The sequence below is a fragment of the Perca fluviatilis genome, chromosome 7 (genome assembly GCF_010015445.1).
Source record: "Perca fluviatilis chromosome 7, GENO_Pfluv_1.0, whole genome shotgun sequence".
NCBI classification, from domain to species: Eukaryota; Metazoa; Chordata; class Actinopteri; order Perciformes; family Percidae; genus Perca; species Perca fluviatilis.
In genome coordinates this window covers 22,955,635-22,968,203 of record NC_053118.1, presented here as the reverse complement: position 1 = coordinate 22,968,203, position 12,569 = coordinate 22,955,635, and the positions used below count along the sequence as shown (strand labels likewise).

Sequence of the window (12,569 nt, the reverse complement as noted above, 5' to 3'; positions counted from 1 at the left end):
CCATAAAGACTAACAGCTGCAAGTCTGTTATCATCTTTTGGCATAGCCAACATGAATCATATGATACACACACTGACACACATATCTGGTAAATAAAATAAAATACACATATATCTGCAGGCAAGTGATGAGCACACACACAAACATGTATTTGAATCTAGTACCGTCAGTGTTTTCCAAAGATATAAAGGCTATACACGAGTGTTTTCGGCTGTTTTTTTTCTGTTTGACCAACAGGGGGCGACAAGACCAACATTCCCACTTCCGTTCCAGCATAGAGAGGCATGTTGGGATATGTAGTGCGTATGTCCGCACTATAAATTCAACGTGAACTTCCTTTAACGTCCTCTTTACTACGCAAGCCTGAGCGAGACAGGTACGGAGTGCAACTACATGCTACAACATCACATACATTCACAGCGTATTGACCTTTAAAATGTACTAACACTGATTAACAGTGAAAGGAAGCGTGGTTTAATGGCCGAGGGCGTATGTGTCTCGTTAATAACCATCGTATTATTTTGTTACGGATTGCTAATTTGTCTAAGCTAACGCTAGCTTGTCGCATCGAACAACGTGGTGCGGTGCAGCTGCGGCCTAGTCGTATGGTTGAAAAATAGCTGGTTTGTAACTTGACTCGTGTCCAATTGAGACTATTTGGTGTGAATGGGACTAGCTTTAGGATTTCTGCTTATAAGAGCTTGGGAAGGTGTGTGTGTGTGTGTGTGTGTGTGTGTGTGTGTGTGTGTGTGTGTGTGTGTGTGTGTGTTGTGTGTGTGTGTGTGTGTGTGTGTGTGTGTGTGTGTGTGTGTGTGTGTGTGTGTGTGTGTGTGTGTGTGTGAATATTTACCAATCTGTTTTATTTATTTGCTTACACTGACTAACCTAAGTCTGATATCCTGGTTTTGCAGGCACTTCTAAGCCGCCATGCCCGTTGCCAGGAGTTGGGTTTGTCGCAAGACCTATGTCACCCCCCGCCGTCCCTTCGAGAAGTCCCGTCTCGACCAGGAGTTGAAACTCATTGGTATGCTGTGATTTCATGGTTACCAGTGTAATTATGTTGCCCTCTCTTGGACTTGACAGCCCTGAACTCGACTGTTAACTGTCCCATCTTTCCAGGCGAGTATGGTCTGAGGAACAAGCGTGAGGTGTGGAGGGTCAAGTTCACCCTGGCCAAGATTCGCAAAGCTGCCAGAGAGCTGCTCACTCTTGACGAGAAGGACCCCAAGCGTCTGTTTGAAGGTATGCAAAATAATTCAAATAAGAGCAGTGTATTGGCCGATGATTACATTATCAATTTTCAGACTGCTCTGTGGTGTCAAGAATTCCTCGTCAATGAGGCCAATATTGTCCCTTTACCCAAATGGCCACACGTGTGCTGTATGTGCCTGTGTTTGGGATTGTAAATGGCTCTTGTGTGGCTTTCCAGGTAATGCTTTGCTCAGGCGTCTGGTGAGGATCGGTGTACTGGACGAGGGTAAGATGAAGCTGGATTACATCCTGGGTCTCAAGGTTGAAGACTTCTTGGAGAGGAGGCTTCAGACGCAGGTCTTCAAGCTTGGACTTGCCAAGAGTATCCACCATGCCCGTGTCCTTATCCGCCAGAGGCACATTCGGTAAGCTCTAAGGCCCCTAGGGAACAAATAATACAGGGGCACAAGTCTTATGAGAGACTCATCAGAAACTCAATGCTTCCTTTCATTAGAGCACCATCAACTTGTAACGCTCCCCGCTGAGATCAGTTTAAAATTTCAGCAAGGTCAATTCGGTATCCAAACCGTATACCTTGTAGACATTGCCCAGAGACAATACTGCCACCCAGGGCTTGGACTGTGCCATTGTGGCTGTCAGGTAAGGTATGGGGGATTGCACCTCGGGCAATTGTAGTATTCACTCTAAACTTGTGTGTGATGTATGTAGTAAATACTCAGGCTGATGATTTAACTTTATATACTCAGATTTTCTGTGGTGTCAAGAATTCCTCGTCAATGAAGCCTGCTGTAAATTGATGGCACTAGCCCATCTATATGTATTAAGATTAATACATTTTAAAGTAAAAACTGGAAGGGGACTTAACTATTTAAATGCCCTTTTTTTTCTTTCTTTTTTTTAAGTGAATGTCTTTTGTCTCTCTGCAGTGTGCGCAAGCAGGTGGTGAACATCCCCTCCTTTGTGGTTCGCCTTGACAGCCAGAAGCACATCGACTTCTCCCTGAGGTCTCCATACGGTGGTGGACGCCCAGGCCGTGTCAAGAGAAAGAACGCCAAGAAGGGCCAGGGTGGAGCTGGAGGAGCTGATGATGAGGAGGAGGATTAAGAAGTATATCCTCCAGGGGGTGTTCTGATACTTTCTCTTTCTGGCAAAATTTTCAATAAAAATGTTTGGTCTGACCAGAGAACTGCATTGTTGTGGTTTTTTTCCCTCCCCAGAATGTTTGTCTACAGTTAGTACAGGTTAATATTGTAGCATAATCAAGGACATGAAAATGGGGACAACATTGTATTGTACTGTAAAAGGGGGTTAATTTTCAAATTATGTTGAAGTTTAAGATCCTCTGCTTTGATTAACTGGCTATATGAGTTGAAGGAGCTGATGGGATTACATTTCCCTGGAGTTGTACCTCGTGTGATTTCATGGGACAATAAAATTGAATAGTCATCCCTGAAATACAAATGGTATAGTCTACAACCCCTCCTACAGTTCAAATGGTATCGTCCTAGTAGGTGGCGTTGTTCAACCAGGAAGTAATGTGTTTTGCGCTGGTTCCGGTTCTCTTAATACATCCATGGGTTGGGTGTGCACAGTCTGCTAGAGATATTAAACCGTGGCTATTTAACACCTTTTATACATGTAAGTAATCAAGTTTACCAACTGAAGCGTGCTAATATAACTGTCGGTCACTATGGAAGGTACCAAGAAAATTAGCGTTTAGTTTGGACTCGCAGTGCTAACGTTTGCTCAGACTGATACCAGTAAATACAGACAGGACTAACTTAAAGTGGTTTAACATCCACCTCATCCAGTCTGCGCCGTCTTTAATTTGTTTTTATCTAACACAATTTATAAATGACTTTCCTTTTCTCAGACTATTTGTGTAACGGTACCACGTTAACTCGCCTGGAAGTAGCTTTTAAAGTTAAGGACGTGATGGAAGACCCATTTTAGTCAGCTCTCACCGTTTTTTAACCGAGTCCTGAGTAAATTAAACCTCGGGTATTTGTACTGTTAAACGATCAAAGAAGCAGTTGTTTTGCCCCAGTTTTCTCCTTGCTCCTTTTTTTTCGACCACCTTTCAAAATAAAGGTACAAGGTGCTGCAACCATGGATGTATTGGCTGCAACGCAAACCGCTCTTGCGTAACTCACCGGAAATTACCATATTTGGCAGGATGTTCGCTTTACATGGAGGATATATTGTGAAATACACCCTGAAGATTTGATAATTGTTGCTTAAGTTGAATAAACCATATCAGCATATCAACTTCTGGGCAAACTTCTCACAATTAAAAAGGAAATTGCCAAGATAAATGGTTGACAAAATAAATTGGTATATTTTAAGAATATTAAGAGTAACTTCTTTTAGATCAATTACTAGGAAGTAGCTGCAAAAAACAATAAATAACAGGGCAAATTAATGATATGGAAGAAATAACATAGACTAATAGGTAACATTTCCTTGTAATGTAAAAAAAATAATATATATATATATATATATGTATATATATGTGTATATATATATATATATATGTATGTATATGTATATGTATATATATGTATATATATATATATATATATGCAAACCCTCACTTTTTGTATATCGCTTTTGGATAAAAGTATTCCCTTTACTTTTCAATATTATGTGATCTAGCACTAGCAACATCCTCAAAACCTACTATAGGATTTACCGTAATCATATCTGTGTAATGCACTCTCAGTAAAATAGAAATTATTTGTTGCAGGGTAAAGGAATAGATTGTCTTCACTCATAATTGTGGATTGTCTAATAATGATGTTTCATATGTGCTTAGTTTTCTATATGAGCAAGTTTGGAGCTTATTTGTGTTTTCTGTGCCAGCAGAGCAATGTCTCCGGATGAGCTGGTGTACCTGGGAATTCTTGCTGCCTCCATCCCTGTTGGATTCCTCTTTCGTTACCTCAGTGAGTATTTTGGAACATAACATCTCTAGTCTTGCTTTGCCAGACCTTCCGCCACAACGCTGTGGAGCTGCGGAGGAGGGTCTGGCTAGTCCACACAGCATTCCGGGATCGTAGAAAAACATGCTCTGGTTTATTGGCATTTCTTTAAACCAATCAAAATCGTCACGGAGCCCCAGTGCAGCTGGAAAATAGCCTTGGGAGGGACTTGTTTTGGTGGAACATGTGTACGTTCAAAAGTTGTTTTAGTCGTGCAACAGAAAACTCTGATTTAACAGATAGGCTAGCTAGCTGTCTGGATTTACCCTGCAGAGATCTGAGGAGCAGGTAACCATAGTCCTCATAAATCCACTGGAGTATAGAATTCCAACACAAAGAAAGTGGTAGATAACAGAAATCTGGTCGAAAAAAAGGACATATGGCGGAATTTCTGGTGGCAACTGGGCAATCCCGGAAGTGAAAGGTCATGGAGACTTCAAAACTAGTAAAATGCGTTGTTTATTTTTATTTTGGCCAATGCTGTTGGTTATACCTCATGGTCTCTATAACTGACTATGTGAAATAAGATTTCTTTATATTTGTCCTCTAAAGGTAATAAACTAAAATTTGAAGGAAGGAAAGGGAATTATCAAAAACTAGGATTTGCTATTTTTTACATACAGAGGTTGGACAAAATATCAAACAGTATAATTTTAACATTATTTAACTGAGGAACAGGGCTGCCTTTCATCTTCAGTTCAGTGCTCCTCAAGTTGCTCATAATTGTACATATCCTGAAATGTGTCTCATAGGGTACTGGACCGTTTATTTATAGGAAAGCTTTCTGTTCATGATGGGATGAATGAAGTGGAAATCTGCTTTACAGTCTCTGCTCCATTGCCTACTATTAAGGATTATTAATGTTTAATCTGGTGTTTGGAGTGACCATTAATGAAGCTGAAAGACGAGTTTTACATATGAAATCAATCAATGATTTATTTTAAAGAGATTATGTTTATTCTGTAACGATAGACAATAAAATGATCAAAATCGACGAGCAGAACCAGAGATATTGTTTTTTTTAATTCAACACATTCTTCTACCTTAGGCTGTGTTCACATTTACGCAGGGGGGGTTGTCACTTAAACGGCCCATTTGTGTGATGTCCTGTGTTGTTCTTTAACCCCCCCAATGTAGCACAAGTACACTTTATATTAAACAATTACTGTTTTTTTGTCAGATCATTTATAGATCTCGTCATTCCCGAGCGCACTTGAATGCAGCTTTATGGAGAAAGAGAGAAAGAAAAGAGACAAGCACTTTGTTGTTTGGCAAACATTCAGCTGTAACACAAACTCCTGGGCAGTTCAGTGCTTGTGTTAATTTTTTTTTTACCTTCATAGTGTTTTAAGACTTTCTTTTGGCAGCGACAAACGCAGTGATGTTTCACACAGCCTCAAAACCGACTGACAAGTCTGATGGCTGATGGTTACATGATTGGCCACCGCAGCGTGATGTCGGTTTGCGTTTCTCCAAAAGTTGACTCTGTCTCAACTTTTTGCCGCCTGCCACTGCGTTTTTTCCAGATCCCCCCTGCGCCCCCCACCGCGGCAGCCTAAATGGACTACCCCCATTCAAAATGAATGGAAAGACCTGCGTTTTTGCCACACCGTCTGACGGCCGACGCCTTATTCCTTATTCTCCTTCCTAAATCTAATGCCTACATTACCCACAACATAACTCACCTTTGTCTATTTTTATAATTGCTAGAGAGAAGAGCAATATGTGGATGTTTGCAGATTTATAACACTTCATGTGGTGTCCCCACCCCATGAAATTTGTCACCCACACCCTTAATTTGTATAACTTTGCTTTCACTTCAGGTCCTCCTGTGAAGCAGGGGGCAGCTCTTCTTCTGGGCCTCTCTATCGCCATCGCCACCTGTCACATCCACACCCTTCACTCTCTGGTGACGGTGATTGGAACATGGATTATTATAAAGAGCAGCTGGAGGTGAGAAATGAACTTCCATGTTTTAACAATCATTTTTCCCCCACACACACCCACACACACACACACACACACACACACACACACACACACACACACACACACACACACACACACACACACACACACACACACTGTTGGCCTGTAACTTACAACTATTTCTTATTGATTAATCTGCAGAAATGAATATGTCTACATAGTAGTCTCTGAAAAAATGTCCTATAAAATTTCTCAGAGCCCAAGATGATAAAACTGAACATAAATCTGTTCATCTTGCTTTGGGATTTTAGGATAAGTCTTGCATAAGCTTTTGTTTACTTTAAATTCATGTATATCTGAGTATATGTAGGTAAAAGTGTTTGTTTACACATGGATGTCTTTGTGTACATAATCATATCTTAATACTTGTATTTTTTGTGCGAAAACAAATAGTAACATTTATTAAATAAATGAACATTTCTAATTAATCGACTACTCGTTTCAGCTGTAGTGTACAGCAAATGCTGATACACATGGCACACAAGACAAGTCAATAAGTGCACAGGGGACAGCACAGTCTACATGAACTGGACCGTATACTGTGCAGACATAACAATGGTAAACTCACTCATAACACGTGTCTCTGTCTACCAGGCATGCCCCAGCATTGAGTCTCACCTGGACCTTTCTCTACCTCCTCTTCTTTCGTCTGGTCACTTGGTTCGGTCTGCCACCACCGACACCGTTTGCCAACGCCATCCAGCTACTTCTCACTCTCAAGGTACTAAACCTTGTCAGATCTATTGAAGCAACACACGGTGTCTTAACAATTTGTGCATCTTTGTTGACTTTTGATGTACCTTTCTGTTTCAAACTCAGATGGTGAGTCTAGCAAACGAGGTGCACAGCTTCCACACGGAGAAGAAAAAGGACGTGAGCTCTTTTGCCAAGTCTCCTGTCATTGGTGGTTTGTCTCAGGAGCCCTCCCTCTACGATATTTTGTCCTATAGCTACTGTTACGCCGGTATAATGACCGGTAAGTCTGAGAAACTGGCAATTCTCCGAATCTTGGTAGGAGTAAGTTGTGTCGTTACTGAAGTTTAACTGTTTTTTTTTCGCACATTTTGTGTGCGAGCTGTTTATATTCATGTGTGTTTCTTGTTGATGATTGTTGCTTTCGCATGAATTTTAACAGTTGTCTCTCTTTGTCTCACTCTCCGCTACTTGTCCAATATTGTGTGAGTCCATATCATTTTCAGTATTATTTAGAATGACTTCTGGTTTTAATATAGCTCTACTCTCTTTTTGTTTTGTCACTCCCCTTTCCTTTCCAACACCACCCTCTTTTCTTCTGAACCACACTGTCGTCCGCTGTTTCCGTGTGTTTTGCATTATCATTATTGTCTATCACTGTCTCCTCAACACCACCTTTATTCCTTAATCTCCTCCGTCCATCTCCGTAAAGGTCCGTTCTTTCGCTTCCAAACGTACGTTGACTGGCTGAGGCAGCCAAGACCGCAGGTCCTGCCTGGCTGGGTGCCGTGCCTGCAGCGCCTGAAGCTGGTTCCTGTCTACGGTGCTCTGTTTCTGGCTGTCAACTCTGTCTTCCCACTGGCCTATGTTCGCACAGAGGAGTTCCTGGATCAAAACTTTTTCTTTAGGTATTGTTAAAATGCCTCACTGCACTGATAATGTCTTTCAATAATAGTTCACTTATAGGAGTTGTAGATTTATTATACAATCATCATCGCATAATTTCATGAATGTGTATCAATAATAGGGCTGGGACGATAAGCTTTTGTCCCGATTCGGTTCTTTCACGATACATGGGTGCCGATTCGATTTGTATTGCGATTTTCGTTTATTGCAATTCGAGAAGTATTGTGATTCGATAGTATTGAGTAATGAGATTTTCTTTTCTTTCTTTAACAAAAACAAAAGTTAAATAATTCACTTCTAGTGACAGTATATCATGAGGTGTTTCTAAAAACTAATTGTTTTCTAAGATGATTGCACATCACATGTCAGTCAGTCTGACATTGATTTAATTTGTAAAGATGTACATAACATGTTTTTATTTTTTTATGTCTGTTTTGCTGGAAACGGATATGATTTAGTCGCCTTCAATCAATCATTAATAATAATCCAGAATATTTCCTAAATTGTCCTGGGAACCAGTTAACCTATACTACAGAGTACTGACTGTACAATGTGTGAGTCTGGCTGCTGTTTGTCAGAGGAAGGCAACTGAAAGGAGTAATTTAGGGTTTAGGGTTTGCAGTAATATCTCTGCAGTTGTTTGGTAAGATAGAAATAAATAATGTACTTTTCCCTCTCTATCACCAGGTTATTCTACATGATAGCAGTGTTCTTTGTGTTTCGGATGCGTTTCTATGCAGCGTGGTGTGGAGCTGAGGCTGGTTGTATCAGTGCAGGTCTGGGCTGCTATCCAGAAAAGGCGCTGTCCAAACCTGGAGGAGGACCCACCGTCAACTACAGGTACATTATCACAGGACCAGCAAGTATATTGAAAGAGGATACATTAATATTTGTGTATGTTGTAAAAATATAATTGCTTTGCTCACTTACATCTTGGTCTGTAATGGAGTTCATATTTGTTTTATTGAAAGTTAGAATTTAAGCCAATTTGTTTTTTTATTTTTTCCCTTTTGGCTAGTCCTGATCCCACAGCTGAAGAGAAATATGACTTCAAAACCATCCAGAACATTGACTGCTACAACACTGACTTCTGTGTCAAGGTCCGTCATGGCATGCGTTACTGGAACATGACAGTGCAGTGGTGGCTGCATCACTACATCTACCCCAATGCTCCCTTCAAAGCCTACGCTCTCAGGTAAAGCTTTATGTGTGGCAGTATCCTCTTATTTTACAGGCATGAATCCCCAAACTCAGTCATAAATGTTGTGAAAGTGGTGTGTTTCGGCATTAAAAAGCCTTTATTGGGCCTGTGCAATAAGATTAAATCATAAAGATTTCAGCTGTTAGAGAACAGCAAGCATTTTAAAGCATGTTTTCTAGGAATTCTGAATTTCTAAATAAAAATGTATGCAACAGGATGCATTAAAAATAAACTACGGGGCCAGTGTTCATGGTAATAGAGGAACATGTCACCCAATGCAACAATCTGTTGACACCGACAATACTTACTTAGTAGAATCATTGTTGGTTTTTGGTCTTTTTAATAAGAAAAATACAGAATATCACCAGACTTATCCTTTAAATCTCATTTTATTAGATATGATTTCTGCTATGTTTATTCCCTGAAAGACTGAGGAGGACATGTAGTGATTATTTCATGTCCTACTACACTATTTAAATAATAAAAAAAATTTGCACATAATCTATCTTGATTATGCCCCAGCATCTTAATTTTTTTACCTGAAATAAATGAAATGACAGAAGACAGAAATGCTCACATTGGCTGTTGGTGTCTGTGTGACTGCAACATATCTGCTGTTTGCCTGTAACTCTCAGGGCCGGCTGGACCATGTTCATCAGCGCCTACTGGCATGGGCTACATGTCGGCTACTACCTCTCCTTCCTCACCATCCCCCTGTGCATCGCAGCCGAGTCTGCCATGGAGGCCTCTGTCCGAGCTAAGCTGGGTCCTTTAGGACAGAACATCTTTGATTGGGTTCACTGGTTCCTGAAGATGAGGGCCTACGACTACATGTGTATGGGCTTCGTGCTGCTGAAGGCCTCTGACACCATCAACTACTGGATGTCCATCTACTTTGTCATGCACATCATCGCCGTTTGCTGTATAATATTCGGCAGGGCTCTGAAGATGGGGGAAAGGGAAGAAAGGAGAGGGCACAAGGAGGAGAAAAGAGAGGGAGAGAAGATAGAAAATGTGAAAACTGGAGAAAAAACAGACTGAGTGGAGGTACAGAGAAAAACTGGGTGGTACTGTTTTGGGACATGAGGAGGAGTTACTTCAAGACATTGATCAATCTCACCAACACTCATCGTCAAATATAAAAGTTGTTAAAGTTATTACAAAATGCATTAAATCAAACAAAAAGTGTGACAAGTAAAATCTGGTCAAAAACATTCCATATATGTACATAAAAGTACTGTGGACACTGGGAGAGGAATATTTGAGCTCAATGAATGTTACTTTTGTAGTGTGAGTGGCAACTGGTGTGTAAATAGTTATATCATTCCCCTCATCTGAGCGTCTGCCTGTCCAGTATGTGTGCTTTCATTTTACCATACCATTCCCAGTTTTAAGTGGACTGTATTACTGGTCAAGATGAAATGTCAAGATGCTGTTTTAAAAACAGGCAGTAGGGCCAGTCAAACAACCAACAACCTATAACAAAATAAGAGAAGCAATTGAATGGGATTAAATTGAGTTTGCATAAGCAACAAAACACACAGTATTTTCTTACAGGAAGTTCCTACTGGAGTACAGAATGGATAGATTGTGATGGAAAAAAAATAATATGATGGTGTCATCATTAGGGCTCAGCTATTATTTTTGGGTGTGAGCATTATCAAAGAAACAGAATAATCCTGCTGCAGTTTGTTGTCTTAAATCAGCACCTTGACTGTTTTTGACCACAATAAAGAGTTTAAATGGGATTAGTCAAATGCAGAAAAATGACAACGTAATTTTAGGTTGTTTTAGGTTTAAAGGAGCAAACCATGGTCCAGATAAATTTTTATTGCTGCCTAATTACACTAGGACTTGTTTAAGTGTTTTAGATTTTGGTTGTCAGCATTATAATGTTCCTTATTTATTTTTTTTGAACATTTCTGTGCTTTGGTTTACTTCCTTGATCAAGTGAATCCAAAATGTCTCTGTTTGGATTTTTTCCCTTACTGTTTTGCCTGTAACTCTGAGCATATCAGGAACATCTGCACTGACATCTCTATAGCTGTGTTGCATGTGATGAAGAGTGTGCCATGTGTAAGATAGCAACAGTCCGTTCACTGCCAAAATGTCTGTACTGCCATCGTGGATCATTCAGGGTTGGAACCAAACATTTATTAAAAGGTTTTACATCATAACTATAAGCTGCCAACACAAGTCACAAATAACAGCACAGCTCGGGCTGGGTGATATGGTTGAAATCATTATCTCATTGTTAAATAAGATATTTTCCAATATCGATATATATGTCACAAAATAAAAAATTGTATGCACAATACCATAAAATAATCAAACTGATGTTCAAAGCAATGAACTGTCTCAATGTCATGTATTACATGTGACCAACTGTCAATAACAAATGTTTTTAATTCTGGCTTGGTCTAAAACATTTATTACGTCTAGAATGATAACGTTATATGATCATATCTTCATGATTTGTTTCTGCCTAAAGTTGATAAATGATATTGAATTATCGCCCAGCCCTAACCACGATAAACTGTGAACAGTTGGTAAACATGTTGAGAGTTCTTTCACTCACTCCTGTCTCAAACTGTGTGATGATAGCTCTGTCTCTGTTTTATTTCAGCATAACTGCAGAATTGAAAGGTCTTATCTCCCAATCTGTTTTGTTCTCTTGTTACCTGGAACTGAGATCATTTAAATTACAAATGTATTTGTGCCATGCCTTTGTCCTTTATCCTCTCTGTGCCAACTCAACCCTTTGTTTTTATTATTATTATTAGGTGTTGTGACTTCTACTAGACTATTTTTAGCCATTTGTCTGTTGTCTTTAGCTTCCCATACTGCACCAACTGTAACACTCCCTGCCCTGTAACGGTGTTACTTGTGGAATACATATCAGCATTTCCTCATCGACCTTAATCTCCTGCCTTTTCTTTCTTTAAAACCTTTTTTGTTCATTATGAAGTTCATAATTACCTTGTGTAATTAAGTAAGATCAAGCTTGTAGAAAAGGTTCTTTATACATTTACACATTAATGCAGTTGTCAGACTGGGAAATCATTAACGGACGCAAACACGCCTGCTTAGTTACCTAACAACAGGGTTTCAGTGCTTTCTTTAAGCTAACTGCACCCCTTTGATGTATACAAACATTTTGTGCCTTGTGAACTTGAACACATTAATAGGATATATTACATTTGTTCCCATCAATGCCCATTTTTCAAATTTACCAAAGATTATTCCTGAAATACATTTAAAGACACTTCTTCGAACTCCTCAATAACACAAGTTAACTTTCAGTTTAACCCATTTTCTTAATGTGTGCATCTTCTGGCTGGTTATTAATAATAATATATTAATATAATAATATTTATTTTATTTGCTAAGTACATTTACACATACAAGGAATGTATCCTCTGCATTTAACCCACCTAACTAATTCGAAGCACTGGATAGCCATCGTCAGGCGCCTGGGGACTAACTCCAGTTGTAATGCCAGTACCTATGTCAAGGGCGATGGCAGGAGTTACCTAGCAGAGCAAAGTTTAAATGAATGGTAACTGTCTCCTTGGAAATAATGGGTT

General features: G+C 39.7%; 2 protein-coding genes across 3 annotated transcripts; both read left to right on the top strand.

The window, feature by feature from the left end:
• Positions 1-269: 269 nt before the first annotated feature.
• Positions 270-2,398, top strand: rps9 (ribosomal protein S9). Its single transcript, XM_039806400.1, has 5 exons — positions 270-376; positions 912-1,024; positions 1,120-1,242; positions 1,430-1,616; positions 2,139-2,398. The coding sequence occupies exons 2-5, from the start codon at positions 928-930 to the stop codon at positions 2,314-2,316; spliced, it is 585 nt and encodes a 194-aa protein (XP_039662334.1). The 5' UTR covers positions 270-376; positions 912-927; the 3' UTR covers positions 2,317-2,398.
• A 321-nt stretch (positions 2,399-2,719) lies between these two features.
• mboat7 (membrane bound O-acyltransferase domain containing 7) lies at positions 2,720-11,899 on the top strand. 2 transcript variants are annotated; one of them, XM_039806398.1, is made up of 9 exons: positions 2,720-2,850; positions 4,078-4,157; positions 6,017-6,146; positions 6,777-6,903; positions 7,002-7,158; positions 7,588-7,783; positions 8,469-8,621; positions 8,800-8,976; positions 9,618-11,899. In XM_039806398.1, exons 2-9 carry the CDS (start codon positions 4,082-4,084, stop codon positions 10,021-10,023), a joined length of 1,422 nt encoding a protein of 473 aa, XP_039662332.1. In that variant the 5' UTR covers positions 2,720-2,850; positions 4,078-4,081; the 3' UTR covers positions 10,024-11,899. The 2 variants fall into 2 exon arrangements, with proteins under 2 accessions (XP_039662332.1, XP_039662333.1); XM_039806399.1 differs by having other exon boundaries at positions 2,738-2,850; positions 4,075-4,157.
• The last annotated feature ends 670 nt before the right edge of the window (positions 11,900-12,569 follow it).